The following is a 21,032-nucleotide window of genomic DNA, read 5'->3' as shown; positions in this document are numbered from 1 at the left end:
ATTTGGAAAAAATATATCTGTTGGTGTGAATCTAAAGGATTCCCTTGGGACAAGGTTAAGATTCCTAGGATTCTATCCTTCCTTCAAGAAGGATTGGAAAAAGGATTATCGGCAAGTTCCCTGAAGGGACAGATTTCTGCCTTGTCGGTGTTACTTCACAAAAAACTGGCAGCTGTGCCAGATGTTCAAGCCTTTGTTCAGGCTCTGGTTAGAATCAAGCCTGTTTACAAACCTTTGACTCCTCCTTGGAGTCTCAATTTAGTTCTTTCAGTTCTTCAGGGGGTTCCGTTTGAACCCTTACATTCCGTTGATATTAAGTTATTATCTTGGAAAGTTTTGTTTTTAGTTGCAATTTCTTCTGCTAGAAGAGTTTCAGAATTATCTGCTCTGCAGTGTTCTCCTCCTTATCTGGTGTTCCATGCAGATAAGGTGGTTTTACGTACTAAACCTGGTTTTCTTCCAAAAGTTGTTTCTAACAAAAACATTAACCAGGAGATTATCGTACCTTCTCTGTGTCCGAAACCAGTTTCAAAGAAGGAACGCTTGTTGCACAATTTGGATGTTGTTCGCGCTCTAAAATTCTATTTAGATGCTACAAAGGATTTTAGACAAACATCTTCCCTGTTTGTTGTTTATTCAGGTAAAAGGAGAGGTCAAAAAGCAACTTCTACCTCTCTCTCTTTTTGGATTAAAAGCATCATCAGATTGGCTTACGAGACTGCTGGACGGCAGCCTCCCGAAAGAATCACGGCTCATTCCACTAGGGCTGTGGCTTCCACATGGGCCTTCAAGAACGAGGCTTCTGTTGATCAGATATGTAGGGCAGCGACTTGGTCTTCACTGCACACTTTTACCAAATTTTACAAGTTTGATACTTTTGCTTCTTCTGAGGCTATTTTTGGGAGAAAGGTTTTGCAAGCCGTGGTGCCTTCCATTTAAGGTGACCTGATTTGCTCCCTCCCTTCATCCGTGTCCTAAAGCTTTGGTATTGGTTCCCACAAGTAAGGATGACGCCGTGGACCGGACACACCTATGTTGGAGAAAACAGAATTTATGTTTACCTGATAAATTTCTTTCTCCAACGGTGTGTCCGGTCCACGGCCCGCCCTGGTTTTTTAATCAGGTCTGATAATTTATTTTCTTTAACTACAGTCACCACGGTACCATATGGTTTCTCCTATGCTATTATTCCTCCTTAACGTCGGTCGAATGACTGGGGTAGGCGGAGCCTAGGAGGGATCATGTGACCAGCTTTGCTGGGCTCTTTGCCATTTCCTGTTGGGGAAGAGAATATCCCACAAGTAAGGATGACGCCGTGGACCGGACACACCGTTGGAGAAAGAAATTTATCAGGTAAACATAAATTCTGTTATTTAATCTATTTTTTCTCCTCCTTGGAGATTCAACTTAGTTTTGAAGTTTTTTCCGGGTCCTCCTTTTGAGCCTATGCTTTCTCTGATTTTTAATTACTTTCTTGGAAAGTGTTATTTCTTTTGGCTATCTCTTCTGCTAGAAGAGTTTCTGAATTGTCTGCTCTCTTTTGTTAGTTTATTTATCTGATTTTCCATCAAGAAAAATCTGTTTTGCTGACGTCATTTAAATTTGTTATTCCTTCTTTGTGTTCTAATTCTAAGAATACTCTTGTAAGTTTTTCTCATTCTTTGGATGTGGTAAGAGCTTTGAGATATTATGTTGAGACTATTTAAGATTTCAGAAAGATTTCTAGTCTATTTGTTATTTCTTCTGGCTCCAGGAAAGGTCAGAAAGCCTCTGCTATTTCTCTGGCATTTTGATTGAAACTTTTTTTTTCACAAAGCTTATTTGAGGCGGGGCAGTCTCCGCCTCAGAGAATTACAGCTTATTTTACTAGATCAGTTGCCTCTTCTTTGTTGTCAAGAATTTGCAAAGCAGTAATTTGGTTTTCCTTTGCATACTTTTTCTTAATTTTACCATTTTTTTGCGTTTGTTTTTTCGGAAGCAGCCTTTGGTAGAAAGGTTCTTCAGGCACTTATCTCAGTTTTATTCTAGTGCCTTTGATTTGAGTTTTTAAAATTTTTTTTTTTAAGAAAACGTATTTATTTTTTTGGATTTAATTTCTCAGCAAATTTAGCTGCTGTTATTTTATCCCTCTCTCTCGTGGATTTCCACATCTTTGGTATTATATCCCATACGTCACTAGTTCATGGGCTCTTGCCACTTACATGAAAGAAAAGATAATTTATGTAAGAACTTACCTGATTCATTTCTTTCATAGTGGCAAGAGTCCATGAGACCCACCCTATTTTTTGTGGTTATGATTTTTTTTGTATAAAGCACTTTATTTTGAGGTTTGGGAAACTTTACCCTCTCCTGGTAGGAATGTAATATCCCATATAAGCATAGTATTGAAATTATTACCTGCCTCCCTCTAGTCATGTGTACTGCCATATTGAAATTTAGCTTTAAAGGGACATTAAACAATTTGAGATGGTAATACAAAATGATAAAACATAGATATAAAAAAGTCTGCAATATACTTTTATTATTTATACTGTCCCCTTTTCCTGTAATTCCATTCTGAAATTTGTTAACTTTTCAGTTCCTGTTACAAGATGGAAGTGCAAAACATTGTTATATTCCACACAGCCATTGGCGGCACACTCTTGTGACCTATTTATAACTGTCCCTAATTGACCACAGCAGAGAAGGTAACCTAGGTTACAACATGAAAGCTCCCATTGTTTTATAGACACTAAATATTGACAAAATAAGTGTACAGTTTTAAACAGCTAATGAAACTTTAAAATACATCCACGTTTATTCTCAGACTAATCTTTTCTTTGAATGCATCATTCTTTCTAGTATTTATTAAGTGTTTAATGTCTCTTTAACTACATTTCAGTGCTGAATTATTTGCATATGTGCTGCAACTCTTTTAGGTACCCGTAATGGTATCTAGGTTCCTAAATGGAATCACACATAATTAGAGGCAGGTAAATTAAATATATGTAATACTAATGTCCCTTTTACAGTAGAAATCATAGGTTTGCGGAATATGTAATCTAAATGTTTGTTACCTTACAATATACTTTCTTTGCTTTCTGCTGCAACTGTAATATTAATAGTAATAATAAAAATACCACATAATTTAGATAATTGTATACATTTTTATATATTTTCTGTCTGTCTAGGAAGCAAATAAAATATTTATTTTTCTTTACTTTTCAGCACGGGGGACATACTTTCAAACCTTTGGCCGAAATCTATGAGCAGCATGTTACAAAAGTAAATGAAGAGGTTGCAAAACTTAGAAGACGACTTATGGAATTGATCAGTCTTGTTCAAGAAGTGGTAAGTTATATAAATAATAAATATATTGGATCTAAATAACTATTTATTTTCTTTTCTTTTTTTTTATATATATTTATTATAAATTACTCTGCATATGTTATACAATTTGTTTAATTCGGATGCACTTGTATCAAAAAAGTTAAACATTGTTTTGTAAGATGCCTGCTATATTGTTGAAATAGAGGAAATTAAAAATACTTTTTCATGTAATTAGCAAGAGTCCATGAGCTAGTGACGTATGGGATATACATTCCTACCAGGAGGGGCAAAGTTTCCCAAACCTCAAAATGCCTATAAATACACCCCTCACCACACCCACAAATCAGTTTTACAAACTTTGCCTCCTGTGGAGGTGGTGAAGTAAGTTTGTGCTAGATTCTACGTTGATATGCGCTCCGCAGCAGGTTGGAGCCCGGTTTTCCTCTCAGCGTGCAGTGAATGTCAGAGGGATGTGAAGAGAGTATTGCCTATTTGAATTCAATGATCTCCTTCTACGGGGTCTATTTCATAGGTTCTCTGTTATCGGTCGTAGAGATTCATCTCTTACCTCCCTTTTCAGATCGACGATATACTCTTATATATACCATTACCTCTACTGATTCTCATTTCAGTACTGGTTTGGCTTTCTACTACATGTAGATGAGTGTCCTGGGGTAAGTAAGTCTTATTTTTGTGACACTCTAAGCTATGGTTGGGCACTTTTATATAAAGTTCTAAATATTTGTGTTTAAACATTTATTTGCCTTGATTCAGGATGTTCAATATTCCTTATTTCAGACAGTCAGTTTCATTATTTGGAATAATGCATTTGAATAATCAATTTTTTTCTTACCTTAAAATTTGACTTTTTTCCCTGTGGGCTGTTAGGCTCGCGGGGGCTGAAAATGCTTCATTTTATTGCGTCATTTTGGCGCGGACTTTTTTGGCGCAAAAAATTCTTTATTTCCGGCGTCGTTCTTGTCACCGGAAGTTGCGTCATTTTTTTACGTTTTTGCGCCAAAAGTGTCGGCGTTACCGGATGTGGCGTCATTTTTGGCGCTAAAAGCATTTAGGCGCCAAATAATGTGGGCGTCTTTTTTGGCGCTAAAAAATATGGGCGTCATTATTGTCTCCACAATTAAGTCTCATTGTTTATTTGCTTCTGGTTGCTAGAAGCTTGTTCACTGGCATTTTTTCCCATTCCTGAAACTGTCATTTAAGGAATTTGATCAATTTTGCTTTATATGTTGTTTTTTCTATTACATATTGCAAGATGTCTCCGATTGACCCTGAATCAGAAGATACTTCTGGAAAATCGCTGTCTGATGTTGGATCTACCAAAGTTAAGTGTATTTGCTGTAAACTTGTGGTATCTGTTCCTCCAGCTGTTGTTTGTAATGAATGTCATGACAAACTTGTTAATGCAGATAATATTTCCTTTAGTAATGTTACATTACCTGTTGTTGTTCCATCAACATCTAATACTCAGAGTGTTCCTGTTAACATAAGAGATTTTGTTTCTAAATCCATTAAGAACGCTATGTCTGTTATTCCTCCTTCTAGTAAGCGTAAAAGGTCTTTTAAAACTTCTCATTTTTCAGATGAATTTTTAAATGAACATCATCATTCTGATTCTGATAATGTTTCCTCTGGTTCAGAGGATTCAGTTTCAGAGGTTGATGCTGATAAATCTTCATATTTATTCAAAATGGAATTTATTCGTTCTTTACTTAAAGAAGTCTTAATTGCATTAGAGATAGAGGACTTTGGTCCTCTTGATACTAAATCTAAACGTTTAAATAAGGTTTTTAAATCTCCTGTAGTTATTCCAGAAGTTTTTCCTGTCCCTGATGCTATTTCTGAAGTAATTTCCAGGGAATGGAATAATTTGGGTAATTCTTTCACTCCTTCTAAACGTTTTAAGCAATTATATCCTGTGCCATCTGACAGATTAGAGTTTTGGGACAAAATCCCTAAGGTTGATGGGGCTGTCTCTACTCTTGCTAAGCGTACTACTATTCCTACGGCAGATGGTACTTCCTTTAAGGATCCTTTAGATAGGAAAATTGAATCCTTCCTAAGAAAAGCTTACTTATGTTCAGGTAATCTTCTTAGACCTGCTATATCTTTAGCGGATGTTGCTGCAGCTTCAACTTTTTGGTTGGAAGCTTTAGCGCAACAAGTAACAGATCATAATTCTCATAGCATTGTTAATCTTCTTCAACATGCTAATAATTTTATTTGTGATGCCATCTTTGATATCATTAGGGTTGATGTCAGGTATTTGTCTCTAGCTATTTTAGCTAGAAGAGCTTTATGGCTTAAAACTTGGAATGCTGATATGTCTTCTAAGTCAACTTTGCTTTCCCTTTCTTTCCAGGGTAATAAATTATTTGGTTCACAGTTGGATTCTATTATTTCAACTGTTACTGGGGGGAAAGGAACTTTTTTACCACAGGATAAAAAATCTAAAGGTAAATTTAGGTCTACTAATCGTTTTCGTTCCTTTCGTCACAATAAGGAACAAAAGCCTGATCCTTCCCCTACAGGAGCGGTATCAGTTTGGAAACCATCTCCAGTCTGGAATAAATCCAAGCCTTTTAGAAAGCCAAAGCCAGCTCCCAAGTCAACATGAAGGTGCGGCCCTCATTCCAGCTCAGCTGGTAGGGGGCAGATTACGATTTCTTTCATGTAATTAGCAAGAGTCCATGAGCTAGTGACGTATGGGATATACATTCCTACCAGGAGGGGCAAAGTTTCCCAAACCTTAAAATGCCTATAAATACACCCCTCACCACACCCACAAATCAGTTTTACAAACTTTGCCTCCTATGGAGGTGGTGAAGTAAGTTTGTGCTAGATTCTACGTTGATATGCGCTCCGCAACAGGTTGGAGCCCGGTTTTCCTCTCAGCGTGCAGTGAATGTCAGAGGGATGTGAGGAGAGTATTGCCTATTTGAATGCAATGATCTCCTTCTACGGAGTCTATTTCATAGGTTCTCTGTTATCGGTCGTAGAGATTCATCTCTTACCTCCCTTTTCAGATCGACGATATACTCTTATATATATATATATATATATATATATATATATATATATATATATATATATATACCATTACCTCTGCTGATTTTCGTTTCAGTACTGGTTTGGCTTTCTACAAACATGTAGATGAGTGTCCTGGGGTAAGTAAGTCTTATTTTCTGTGACACTCTAAGCTATGGTTGGGCACTTTTTTATAAAGTTCTAAATATATGTATTCAAACATTTATTTGCCTTGACTCAGGATGTTCAACATTCCTTATTTTCAGACAGTCAGTTTCATATTTGGGATAATGCATTTGAATCAATCATTTTTTCTTACCTTAAAAAATTTGCCTTTTTCACTGTGGGCTGTTAGGCTCGCGGGGGCTGAAAATGCTTCATTTTATTGCGTCATTCTTGGCGCTGACTTTTTTGGCGCAAAATTTTTTTTCTGTTTCCGGCGTCATACGTGTCGCCGGAAGTTGCATCATTTTTGACGTTCTTTTGCGTCAAAAGTGTCGGCGTTCCGGATGTGGCGTCATTTTTGGAGCCAAAAGCATTTAGGCGCCAAATAATGTGGGCGTCTTATTTGGCGCTAAAAAAAAAAAAAAACGTCACTTTTGTCTCCACATTATTTAAGTCTCATTATTTATTGCTTCTGGTTGCTAGAAGCTTGTTCACTGGCATTTTTTTCCCATTTCTGAAACTGTCATTTAAGGAATTACCAAAGCTAAGTGTATCACTTTTGGTATCTGTTCCTTCAGCTGTTGTTTGTATTAAATATTATGACAAACTTGTTAATGCAGATAAAATTTCCTTTAGTACTGTTACATTACCTGTTGCTGTTCCGTCAACATCTAATACTCAGAGTGTTCCTGATAACATAAGAGATTTTGTTTCTAAATCCATTAAGAAGGCTATGTCTGTTATTTCTCCTTCTAGTATACATAAAAGTCTTTTAAAACTTCTCTTTTTTCAGATGAATTTTTAAATGAACATCATCATTCTGATAATGGTTCTTCTGGTTCAGAGGTTTCTGTCTCAGAGGTTGATGCTGATAAATCTTTGTATTTGTTCAAGATGGAATTTATTCGTTCTTTATTTAAAGAAGTATTAATTGCATTAGAAATAGAGGATTCTGGTCCTCTTGATACTAAACTAAACGTTTAAATAAGGTTTTTAAATCTCCTGTAGTTATTCCAGAAGTGTTTCCTGTCCCTGATGCTATTTCTGAAGTAATTTCCAGGGAATGGAATAATTTGGGTAATTCATTTACTCCTTTTAAAACGTTTTAAGCAATTATATCCTGTGCCATCTGACAGATTAGAGTTTGGGACAAAATCCCTAAGGTTAATGGGGCTGTCTCTACTCCTGCTATATTTTTAGCGGATGTTGCTGCAGCTTCAACTTTTTGGTTAGAAGCTTTAGCGCAACACGTAACAGATCATAATTCTCATAGCATTATTATTCTATAACATGCTAATTATTTTATTTGTGATGCCATCTTTGATATCATTAGAATTGATGTCAGGTATATGTCTCTAACTATTTTAGCTAGAAGAGCTTTATGGCTTAAAACTTGGAATGCTGATATGTCTTCTAAGTCAACTTTGCTATCCCTTTCTTTCCAGGGTAATAAATTATTCGGTTCTCAGTTGGATTCTTTTATCTCAACTGTTACTGGAAGGAAGGGAACTTTTTTACCACAGGATAAAAAATCTGAGGTAAATTTAGGTCTAATAATTGTTTTCGTTCCTTTCATCACAACAAGGAACAAAAGCCTGATCCTTCATCCTCAGGAGCGGTATCAGTTTGGAAACCTTCTTCACTTTGGAATATATCCAAGCCTTAGAAACCCAAAGCCAGCTCCTAAGTCCCCATGAAGGTGCGGCCCTCATTCCAGCTCTGCTGGTATGGGGCAGTTTACGTTCTTTTCAAAGAAATTTGGATCAATTCCGTTCACAATCTCTGGTTTCAGAACATTGTTTCAGAAGGGTACAGATTTGGCTTCAAGTTAAGGCCTCCTGCAAAGAGATTTTCTTCTTTCCCGTGTCCCAGTAAACCCAGCAAAAGCTCAAGCATTTCTGAAATGTGTTTCAGATCTAGAGTTGGCTGGAGTAATTATGCCAGTTCCAGTTATGGAACAGGGGCTGGGGTTTTATTCTATCTCTTCATTGTACCAAAGAAGGTCAATTCCTGCAGACCCGTTCCGGATCCATCAATATTGAATCGTTATGTAAGGATACCAACATTCAAGATGGTAGCTGTAAGGACTATCCTGCCTTTTGTTCAGCAAGGGCATTATATGTCTACAATAGATTTACAGGATGCATATCTGCATATTCCGATTCATCCAGATCACTTTTAGTTTCTGAGATTCTCTTTTTTAGACAAGCATTACCAGTTTTGTGGCTCTACCGTTTGGCTTAGCATCAGCTCCAAGAATTTTTACAAAGGTTCTCGGTGCCCTTCTGTCTGTATTCAGAGAACAGGGTATTGGTATTTCCTTATTTGGACGATATCTTGGTACTTGCTCAGTCTTCACATTTTACAGAATCTCATACGAATCGACTTGTGGTGTTTCTTCAAGATCATGGTTGGAGGATCAATTTACCAAAAAGTTCATTGATTCCTCAGACAAGGGTAACCTTTTTAGGTTTCCAGGTAGATTCAGTGTCTATGACTCTGTCTTTGTCAGACAAGAGAAGTCTAACATTGATATCAGCTTGTCAAAACCTTCAGTCACAATCATTCCCTTTGGTAGCCTTATGCATGGAAATTTTAGGTCTTATGACTGCTGCATCGGACGCGATCTCCTTTGCTCATTTTCACATGCGACCTCTTCAGCTCTGTATGCTGAACCAATGGTGCAGGGATTACACAAAGATATCTCAATTAATATCTTTAAAACCGATTGTACGACACTCTCTGACGTGGTGGACAGATCACCATCGTTTAGTTCAGGGGGCTTCTTTTGTTCTTCCAACCTGGACTGTAATTTCAACAGATGCAAGTCTTACAGGTTGGGGAGCTGTGTGGGGGTCTCTGACGGCACAAGGGGTTTGGGAATCTCAGGAGGTGAGATTACCGATCAATATTTTGGAACTCCGTGCAATTTTCAGAGCTCTTCAGTCTTGGCCTCTTCTGAAGAGAGAGTCGTTCATTTGTTTTCAGACAGACAATGTCACAACTGTGGCATACATCAATCATCAAGGAGGGACTCACAGTCCTCTGGCTATGAAAGAAGTATCTCGAATTCTGGTTTGGGCGGAATCCAGCTCCTGTCTAATCTCTGCGGTTCATTTCCCAGATATAGACAATTAGGAAGCGGATTATCTCAGTCGTCAAACGTATCCGGGCGAATGGTCTCTTCACCCAGAGGTATTTCTTCAGATTGTTCAAATGTGGGAACTTCCAGAAATAGATCTGATGGTTTCTCATTTAAACAAGAAACTTCCCAGGTATCTGTTCAGACCCCGGGATCCTCAGGCGGAGGCAGTGAATGCATTATCACTTCCTTGGAAGTATCATCCTGCCTATATCTCTCCGCCTCTAGTTCTTCTTCCAAGAGTTATCTCCAAGATTCTGAAGGAATGCTCGTTTGTTCTGCTGGTAGCTCCAGCATGGACGGATTCTTTTTCGGATGGCCTCTTGCCAACCGTGGGCTCTTCCGTTAAGACCAGACCTTCTGTCGCAAGGTCCTTTTTTCCATCAGGATCTCAAATCTTTAAATTTAAGGGTATGGAGATTGAACGCTTGATTCTTGGTCAAAGAGGTTTCTCTGACTCTGTGATTAATACTATGTTACAGGCTCGTAAATCTGTATCTAGAGAGATATATTATAGAGTCTGGAAGACTTATATTTCTTAGTGTCTTCTCATCATTTTTCCTGGCATTCTTTTAGAATTCCGAGATTTTTTTTTTTTTTTTACAGTTTCTTCAGGATGGTTTAGATAAAGGTTTGTCCGCAAGTTCCTTGATAGGACAAATCTCTGCCCTTTCTGTTCTTTTTCACAGAAAGATTGCTAATCTTCCTGATATTCATTGTTTTGTACAAGACTTGGTTCGTATAAAACCTGTCATTCAGTCAATTTCTCCTCCTTGGAGTTTGAATTTGGTTCTGGGGGCTCTTCTAGCTCCTCCTTTTGAACCCATGCATTCATTTGGACATTAAACTTTTTTCTTGGAAAGTTTTGTTTCTTTTGGCCATCTCTTCTGCCAGAAGAGTCTTTGAATTATCTGCTCTTTCTTGTGAGTCTCCTTTTCTGATTTTTCATCAGGATAAGGCGGTGTTGCGAACTTCTTTTGAATTTTTTCCTAAGGTTATGTATTCTAACAACATTAGTAGAGAAATTGTGGTTCCTTCATTATGTCCTAATCCTAAGAATTCTAAGGAGAAATCATTGCATTCTTTGGATGTTGTTAGAGCTTTGTATTATTATGTTGAAGCTACTAAGTCTTTCCGAAAGACTTCTAGTCTATTTTTCATCTTTTCTGGTTCTAGAAAAAGCCAGAAAGCTTCTGCCATTTCTTTGGCATCTTGGTTGAAATCTTTAATTCATCATGCCTATGTCGAGTCGGGTAAAACTCTGCCTCAAAGGATTACAGCTCATTCTACTAGGTCAGTTTCTACTTCCTGGGCGTTTAGGAATGAAGCTTCGGTTGATCAGATTTGCAAAGCAGCAACTTGGTCCTCTTTGCATACTTTTACTAAATTCTACCATTTTGATGTGTTTTCTTCTTCTGAAGCAGTTTTTGGTAGAAAAGTACTTCAGGCAGCGGTTTCAGTTTGAATCTTCTGCTTATGTTTTCATTAAACTTTATTTTGGGTGTGGATTATTTTCAGCAGTAATTGGCTGTCTTTATTTTATCCCTCCCTCTCTAGTGACTCTTGCGTGGAAAGATCCACATCTTGGGTAGTCATTATCCCATACGTCACTAGCTCATGGACTCTTGCTAATTACATGAAAGAAAACATAATTTATGTAAGAACTTACCTGATAAATTCATTTCTTTCATATTAGCAAGAGTCCATGAGGCCCACCCTTTTTGTGGTGGTTATGATTTTTTTGTATAAAGCACAATTATTCCAATTCCTTATTTTATATGCTTTCGCACTTTTTTCTTATCACCCCACTTCTTGGCTATTTGTTAAACTGATTTGTGGGTGTGGTGAGGGGTGTATTTATAGGCATTTTAAGGTTTGGGAAACTTTGCCCCTCCTGGTAGGAATGTATATCCCATACGTCACTAGCTCATGGACTCTTGCTAATATGAAAGAAATGAATTTATCAGGTAAGTTCTTACATAAATTATGTTTTTTCAAAGAAATTTGGATCAATTCGATTCACAATCTTTGGATTCAGAACATTGTTTCACAAGGGTACAGAATAGGCTTCAAGATAAGGCCTCCTGCAAGAAGATTTTTTCTTTCCCGTGTCCCAGTAAATCCAGTGAAGGCTCAAGCATTTCTGAAATGTGTTTCAGATCTAGAGTTGGCTGGAGTAATTATGCCAGTTCCAGTTCTGGAACAGGGGCTGGGGTTTTACTCAAATCTTTTCATTGTACCAAAGAAGGAGAATTCCTTCAGACCAGTTCTGGATTTAAAAATATTGAATCATTATGTAAGGATACCAACATTCAAAATGGTAACTAGAAGGACTATTCTGCCTTTTGTTCAGCAAGGGCATTATATGTCCACAATAGATTTACAGGATGCATATCTGCATATTCCGATTCATCCAGATCACTATCAGTTTCTGAGATTCTCTTTCCTAGACGAGCATTACCAGTTTGTGGCTCTGCCGTTTGGCCTAGCAACAGCTCCAAGAATTTTTACAAAGGTTCTCAGTGCCCTTCTCTCTGTAATCAGAGAACAGGGTATTGTGGTATTTCCTTATTTGGACGATATCTTGGTACTTGCTCAGTCTTCACATTTAGCAGAATCTCATACGAATCGACTTGTATTGTTTCATCTAGAACATGGTTGGAGGATCAATTTACCAAAAAGTTCATTGATTCCTCAGACAAGGGTAACCTTTTTAGGTTTCCAGATAGATTCAGTGTCCATGACTCTGTCTCTGACAGACAAGAGACGTCTAAAATTTGTTTCAGCTTGTCGAAACCTTCAGTCTCAATCATTCCCTTCGGTAGCCTTATGCATGGAAATTCTAGGTCTTATGACTGCTGCATCAGACGCGATCCCCTTTGCTCGTTTTCACATGCGACCTCTTCAGCTCTGTATGCTGAACCAGTGGTGCAGGGATTATACAAAGATATCTTAATTAATATCTTTAAAACCGATTGTACGACACTCTCTGACGTGGTGGACAGACCACCATTGTTTAGTTCAGGGGGCTTCTTTTGTTCTTCCGACCTGGACTGTGATTTCAACAGATGCAAGTCTGACAGGTTGGGGAGCTGTTTGGGGGTCTCTGACAGCACAAGGGGTTTGGGATTCTCAGGAGGTGAGATTACCAATCAACATTTTGGAACTCTGTGCAATTTTCAGAGCTCTTCAGTCATGGCCTCTTCTAAAGAGAGAGTCGTTCATTTGTTTTCAGACGGACAATGTCACAACCGTGGCATATGTCAATCATCAAGGAGGGACTCACAGTCCTCGGGCTATGAAAGAAGTATCTCGAATACTGGTATGGGCGGAATCCAGCTCCTGTCTAATCTCTGCGGTTCATATCCCAGGTATAGACAATTGGGAAGCGGATTATCTCAGTCTCCAAACGTTACATCCGGGCGAATGGTCTCTTCACCCAGAGGTATTTCTTCAGATTGTTCAAATGTGGGGACTTCCAGAAATAGATCTGATGGCCTCTCATCTAAACAAGAAGCTTCCCAGGTATCTGTCCAGATCCAGGGATCCTCAAGCGGAGGCAGTGGATGCATTGTCACTTCCTTGGAAGTATCATTCTGCCTATATCTTTCCGCCTCTAGTTCTTCTTCCAAGAGTGATTTCCAAGATTCTAAAGGAGTGCTCGTTTGTTCTGCTGGTGGCTCCAGCATGGCCTCACAGGTTTTGGTATGCGGATCTTGTCCGGATGGCCACTTGCCAACCGTGGACTCTTCCGTTAAGACCAGACCTTCTATCGCAAGGTCCTTTTTTCCATCAGGATCTCAAATCCTTAAATTTGAAGGTATGGAGATTGAACGCTTGATTCTCAGTCATAGAGGTTTCTCTGACTCTGTGATTAATACTATGTTACAGGCTCGTAAAACTGTATCTAGGAAGATATATTATCGAGTCTGGAAGATTTACATTTCTTGGTGTTTTTCTCATCATTTTTCTTGGCATTCTTTTAGAATTCCTAGAATTTTACAGTTTCTTCAGGATGGTTTGGATAAAGGTTTGTCTGCAAGTTCCTTGAAAGGACAAATCTCTGCTCTTTCTGTTCTTTTTCACAGAAAGATTGCTAGTCTTCCTGATATTCATTTTTTACAAGCTTTGGCTCGTATAAAACCTGTTATTAAGTCAATTTCTCCTCCTTGGAGTTTGAATTTGGTTCTGGGGGCTCTTCAAGCTCCTCCGTTTGAACCTATGCATTCACTGGACATTAAATTACTTTCTTGGAAAGTTTTGTTTCTTTTGTCCATCTCTTCTGCTAGAAGAGTTTCTGAATTATCTGCTCTTTCTTGTGAGTCTCCTTTTCTCATTTTTCATCAGGATAAGGCGGTGTTGCGAACTTCTTTTAAATTTTTACCTAAGGTTGTGAATTCTAACAACATTAGTAGAGAAATTGTGGTTCCTTCATTGTGTCCTAATCCTAAGAATTCTAAGGAAAAGTCGTTGCATTCTTTGGATGTAGTTAGAGCTTTGAAATATTATGTTGAAGCTACTAAGGATTTCCGAAAGACTTCTAGTCTATTTGTTATCTTTTCCGGTTCTAGGAAAGGTCAGAAGGCTTCTGCCATTTCTTTGGCATCTTGGTTAAAATCTTTGATTCATCATGCTTATGTCGAGTCGGGTAAAACTCCGCCTCAAAGGATTACAGCTCATTCTACTAGGTCAGTTTCTACTTCCTGGGCGTTTAGGAATGAAGCTTCAGTTGATCAGATTTGCAAAGCAGCCACTTGGTCTTCTTTGCATACTTTTACTAAATTCTACCATTTTGATGTGTTTTCTTCTTCTGAAGCAGTTTTTGGTAGAAAAGTACTTCAGGCAGCTGTTTCAGTTTGATTCTTCTGCTTATAATTTCAGTTTTTTTCATTATAAGATTTAAACTTTATTTTGGGTGTGGATTTTTTTCAGCGGAATTGGCTGTCTTTATTTTATCCCTCCCTCTCTAGTGACTCTTGCGTGGAAGATCCACATCTTGGGTAGTCATTATCCCATACGTCACTAGCTCATGGACTCTTGCTAATTACATGAAAGAAAACATAATTTATGTAAGAACTTACCTGATAAATTCATTTCTTTCATATTAGCAAGAGTCCATGAGGCCCACCCTTTTTTGTGGTGGTTATGATTTTTTTGTATAAAGCACAATTATTCCAATTCCTTATTTTTTATGCTTTCGCACTTTTTTCTTATCACCCCACTTCTTGGCTATACGTTAAACTGATTTGTGGGTGTGGTGAGGGGTGTATTTATAGGCATTTTGAGGTTTGGGAAACTTTGCCCCTCCTGGTAGAAATGTATATCCCATACGTCACTAGCTCATGGACTCTTGCTAATATGAAAGAAATGAATTTATCAGGTAAGTTCTTACATAAATTATGTTTTTTCTTATTATTTATGGTTTTAGGACTGGATTACTAGGCATGAGATATGAAACCAAACTTTTTTTCTTTCATGATTCAAATTAATAATAGGTATAAATTAGAAAGTTGATTAAAATTGCACTCTCTTCCTGAATCCTAAAAGTTAAATTTTTACTTCAGTGCCCCTTTAAATGTGATCAGAAGAAACCTAAATTATCATATGTGTCAAATTAACAAGAACTGCATTTTCTTTAGGAAAGAAATGTAGAGGCTGTCCGTGGTGCTAAGGACGAGCGTGTTCGAGAAATACGCAACGCAGTCGAGATGATGATTGCGCGACTTGATACTCAGCTTAAAAACAAACTCATCACACTAATGGGTAAGTTTGATAATATGATTGGTTTCAGTATGTATATATTATAAAAGAATGATAGTGTATGCATATTTTCCTTTTTTTCCATATGTCTTCTGTTGATCATATATTTGTTTGCTTTGTGAAACTGTTAGTATATAGTACAGTAGAAATTTGTCCAGGAGTATTTTTTGCATTATAGTTTAATTATAGTTTAATTTGCAAAATCTGTCACAGTGAAGTTGAAAACGTTTCCTGTATGTGTGACCTCACTAGTATACGCAAGTTATCCATGTGCACTCCCTTCCAACATTAATACACCAAATCCTTGCGGTGACATTACATTTTGCATTTCAAAACTATGTGATGATTGCAACTAGTGTTAATACAGCAGCACCAATATTATATTATATGAGCATTAATAGGTTTAGACCCTTAAAACAATTATTAAAGTCATATAAAGAGATTAGAGATATATTAGTCTCTGTATTTAAGGGAAATCGGCACTCTTAATTCGTATAAATATACAAAAAAAATATACATTTCTTACCTAAGACATGGAGAGTCCACAACATCATTACAATTACTAGTGGGATATTCAACTCCTGGCCAGCAGGAGGAGGCAAAGAGCACCCCAGCAAAGCTTTTTAGTGTGACTGCCTTACCCATAACCCCCAGTCATTCTCTTTGCCTCTGTCAATGGAGGTTGTGTGGAGTTGGTGTCTAAAGATTTTAATCCTTTTATGGGTACTTTTCCCTGCAAGCAAGGATTGGTGTCTAGCTGTGTCCATGTCAATCTCTTGAGTAAGAGTAGTGGTGGCTTTTAGCAGTTAAAAGGCAGCGAGGAAGATTTTTTTTCCTTTACTTTTAACACTTTGCTACCCCTTTGTAGAAAGCCAGAGTTGGTTACTCTGTTCTTTCTTTTCCTACAGGTCCATGACAAGGGAGTGTTGTACCTGCCACACCTGAGGATCAGCATCTATCATGCAAGGATCTAAGGTAAGTGCCTTTGCCTTCTATGTACAGGAAGGCTACAGCACTTAAGAGGTTAATCCTCATTTTCAGATAATTTCTGGGACATAATAATCCTGATAGTTTAAGGATTCATATTGGGGACACTACTTAAAACGGTATGGCACTTATTACAGTATGCAAAGGCATCTTGGCTAAGGGATGTAAGAGGTTAATAATAAATATATCCTTTTTACTTCTATGATGGGAGTTTGTATTTTACTTTTAATAGCCTGGATAACTGAGGGCTTTTTTAATACTTAACATGAGAAAGACGTTTTTTAAACGGTTAGACATTTTCGCACATTTTTTTCACTGATGAATAATTGCGCAGTTTATATTGGGCCCGCTCACGTGACCCGCACTTCCGGTTGAGATCGATAGCGATCTTTTACTTCAGAACAGAGGATTTCCAGCTTGCATTGTTATGTACAGCGGTTCCATAGTATAGGTTCCCAAGTCTATCTTTTACCCGGATCGTCTAAGAGTAGAGAAAATCTCTACTAGGAGTTCCGTTTTTTCCCCCCTCTTACTAGTGGGGTGTCCCTCTTGGCTGGTATGAGCATCAGGCAATCTTGTTTTTTTTTTGTTCAATAACGACTTTAATGTTTATTTTTATTTTTCTACTCTCTAATTAATTTGGTAAATTTAAATTTTTTTTCTTACTTAATAATTTTATTTTTACTAGTGGGACTTTTACTCCATAGCATGGACTCTGAACAGAATCAGTCCATCTCTGTGGATAAATGTTTATTATGTTTAGAGGCCCAGATTGTTCTTCCTATGCAATTTTGTTCCTCTTGCTTAGCTAAAACCTTAAAATTTAAAGATAAATTACTCCCTTCTGACTGAGCCAATTGTCTCTCAGGATAATGCTGTGCATGGTATGCCTCAGCTTTCTCCTCAAACGTCCCAAACCTTAGTTGTTTCTCATACTGTGCCTTCTGTGCCCTCTCAACCACCTGGAGGTGTTATTTACCTGGGGATTTTGCTGCACAGATTTCTTCTGCAGTAACAGTGGCTTTGTCAGCTTTCTCTTCTGGTAAGCGTAAGAGAAAATCTAAACATCTGCCTGATAGTAAGGCTTCTGACTCTAGGACTGCATTCACCAATCTTTCTCAGATGTCTGATGAGGAGCATACTTCAGTAGGTTTTGAAGGTGAGATCTCAGACTCTAACACTTTAGCAGAAAAATCTTCGGAAACTGAAGAGGTTAACTTTAGATTTAAGCTGGAACACCTCAGGTTACTATTGAATGAGGTTTTAGCTACTTTAGATGACTCTGAACCTTCGGTTGCTGTCAACCCCACAAAGACTTCTAAATTGGATAGAGTTTATGATTCCCCATCTTCTGAGGATGTTTTTCCTGTCCCAAGGAAGATGTCTGAAATTATTGCTCATGAATGGGATAAGCCAGTGGTTCCTTTTTCCCCTTCCCCTGTTTTTAAGAAGATGTTTCCTGTTGCTGACTCTATTCGTGACTCATTGGCACGGTTCCTAAAGTAGGAGGAGCTATTTCTACTCTTGCTAAGATAACTACCATTCCTATAGAGGATAGTTGCTCTTGTAAGGATCCAATGAACAAGAAGCTAGAGGCTTACTTAAAAAAGATGTACATCCATCAAGGGTCACAGTGGCTACCAGCAGTGGGTATTGCTTTGGTTGCGGGAGCTGCATCTTATTGTTGCGTTGCAATGTCTGATCTTACTACAGCGGAAACTACAGTAAAGGAGATCCAAGGTAGGATCAACTCTCTCAAATTAGCCAATACCTTTTTCTGTGATGCCAATATGCAGATAATTCGTCTGGGAGCTAAGATGTCTAGCTTCACTGTACTAGCCCGCAGGGCTCTGTGGTTAAAATCTTGGTTGGCTGATGTCTCTTCTAAGGCCAAGCTTTTGGCTTTACCTTACAAGGGAAAGACTCTGTTTGGGCCTGGTCTGGTGGAGATCATTTCAGAAATTAAAGGTGGAAAGTGATCTTTCCTACCTCAGGACAAGAAGAATAGACCTAGAGCTCGCCAGACTTCTAAAAAAGTCATCCTCTTCCTCTTCAAAACCAGATCAACCCAGATCTTCTTGGAAATTCAACCAACCCTGGAACAATGGAAAACAAAACAAGAAGCCTTCTGCTGACTCTAAATCAGCATAAAGCTTCCGCCCCCGATTCCAGTGTGGATGAGGTGGGGGGCAGGCTTTCTCTGTTTCGTTAAGCCTGGATACGCGATGTCCCAGACCCTTGGGCGGTGGACATAGTATCCCAGCGTTACAGAATTGGATTTAAGTCTTGCCCTCCAAGGGGCAGATTTCTCCTGTCAAGACTATCCTCAAACCAAATAAAGGAGGCCTTCTTAAACTGTGTAAAAGACCTATACTTTCTGGGATTTATGGTTTCTGTCTCTCTAACAGAATGGGTCTAGGATTCTATTCAAATCTATTTCTGGTTCCCAAAAAGGAGGGTCCTTTTCGGCCCATTCTAGACCTCAAGTGTCTCAACAAATTCCTCAGGGTTCCATACTTCAAGATGGAAACTATTAGTTTCATTCTTCCTTTGGTACAGGAAGGTCAGTTTATGATGACCATAGACCTGAAGGACACATACCTTCATGTTCCCATTCACAGGGAACACCATCAATATTTGAGGTTTGCCTTTCTGGACAAGCACAGAATATTCACAAAGGTTCTGGGGGCACTATTGGCTGAGATCAGATCCCAGGGGTTTTCTTAGGTGCCTTATCTAGACAACATCTTGGTTCAGGCATCATCTTTTCAACTAGACCAATCTCATACAGAGATGTTGTTGTCTTTTCTGGCTTCCCATGAGTGGAAGGTGAATTTTGAAAAAAGTTCTCTTCTTCCATCTTCCAAGGTGTGTTTCCTAGGGACTATAATATATTCCCTGTCCGTGAAGATTTTCCTTACAGAGGTCAGAAAAACCAACATTTTTGCTTCCTGCCTTTCTCTCCAGTCTGCCTTTTGTCCATCTGTGGCTCAATGCATGGAGGTGATCGGTCTGATGGTGTCTTGGATATCATTCCTTTTGCTCAGTTCCATCTACGACTGCTGCAACTTCATATGCTCCCTCAATGGAACGGCAATCATACAGACTTATCTCAGATGATAAAACTGGACCCTCTAACAAGAGACTCTCTCTTGTGGTGGGTGTCACTGGAATATCTGTCTCGGGGCACTTGCTTTCTGAGACCTTCCTGGGAAATTGTGACTACGGACACCAGGCTGGGGAGTTGTTTAAGGCCCTCTAAGGACTCAGGCCCTGTGGTCTGGGGAAGAGTACTCTTTTTCCATAAACATCTTGGATTTGAGAGCTATCGTTAATTCCCTGTCAGCGTGGCATCAACTGTTGTTGGTCTGGTTTATAAGATTCCAATCGGACATCATCAACTAAGTGGCTTACATCAACCACCAGGGAGGGACTCGGAGTTCCTTAGCCATGAAGCAGATGACTCGCATTCTACAGTGGGCGGAAGCCATCCACATTCCAGGAGTGGACAACTGGGAAGCAGATTTTCTGAGCAGACAGACCTTTCATCCCAGGGAGTGGGCTCTCAATCCGGAAGTGTTCTGTCAGATATCCCTCAAGTGGGGTGTTCCAGAGTTGGATCTGATGGCGTCCCGCCAAAACGCCAAGGTTCCAAATTACGGTTCAAGGTCAAGAGATCCTCAGGCCGTTCTGATAGATGCTCTAGCGGTTCCTTGGAGGTTTTCTCTGGCTTATCTGTTTCCTCCATTTGCTTTACTTCCACGAGTCATTGCTCGTATCAAACAGGAGAGAGCATCGGTGATACTAATAACTCCTGCATGGCCTCACAGGATCTGGTTCGTGGATCTAGTGAGAATGTCATCTCTACCTCCTTGGAGGTTAACTCAGATGAAAGACCTTCTACTTCAGGGTCCTTTCCTCCATCCAAACCTAGATTCTCTGAAGCTAACACTCTAAACGTGTTTTTTCTGAAGCGGTCAATGAAACAATGATTCGGGCTCGAAAACTGGTTACTCGCAAGATTTTCCATAAGATATGGCGTAAATATCTTTATTGGTGTGAATCTAAGGGCTTCTCCTGGAGCCGGGTGAGGATTCCCCGTATTTTGTCTTTTCTTCAGAATGGACTGGATAAGGATTTATCGGTCAGAACTATATAATAGTTTTGCACAAACGTCTGGCAGACCTACCAGATGTCCAAGCCTTTGTACAGGCCTGTGTTTAAACCTGTTGCTCCCCATGGAGCCTTAATTTAGTTCTTAAAGTTCTGCAGCAAGGCTTCGTTTAAACCTATGCATATTGTTGATATAAAACTGTTATCCTGGAAGGTTTTGTTTCCTGTTGACATTTCTTCTGCTCGCAGAGTGTCTGAGCTTCCAGCTCTGCAGTGTGGTTTCCCCCTACCTTTACTGATTATGCGGTCCTTCGTACTAAATTGAGGTTTCTCCCTAAGGTGGTTTTGGATTGAAACATTAATCAGGAAATTGTTGTTCCTCCTTTTTGCCTCCTCCTGCTGGCCAGGAGTTGAATATCCCACTAGTAATCGTAATGTCGTTGTGGACTCTCCATGTCCGGAAAGAAAGAAATTTACAAGGTAAGCATAAATTTTGTTTTTTTATAATTAT

General features: G+C 38.8%; 1 protein-coding gene across 1 annotated transcript in view; it reads left to right on the top strand.

Moving 5' to 3' along the window:
* The window catches only part of TRIM37 (tripartite motif containing 37), a 1,136,753-nt gene that overhangs the window by 136,012 nt on the left and 979,709 nt on the right, over window positions 1–21,032 (top strand). Inside the window, exons 6-7 of the mRNA XM_053707386.1 lie at window positions 3,208–3,330; window positions 15,301–15,424. Coding sequence (XP_053563361.1) covers window positions 3,208–3,330; window positions 15,301–15,424 — 247 coding nt within the window. The remainder of the gene's footprint in view (window positions 1–3,207; window positions 3,331–15,300; window positions 15,425–21,032) is intronic.

This window comes from Bombina bombina, chromosome 3, assembly GCF_027579735.1.
Source record: "Bombina bombina isolate aBomBom1 chromosome 3, aBomBom1.pri, whole genome shotgun sequence".
Taxonomy (NCBI): Eukaryota; Metazoa; Chordata; class Amphibia; order Anura; family Bombinatoridae; genus Bombina; species Bombina bombina.
Note: the sequence above shows the minus strand (reverse complement) of the source record. Positions and strands in the feature narration are given on the sequence as shown.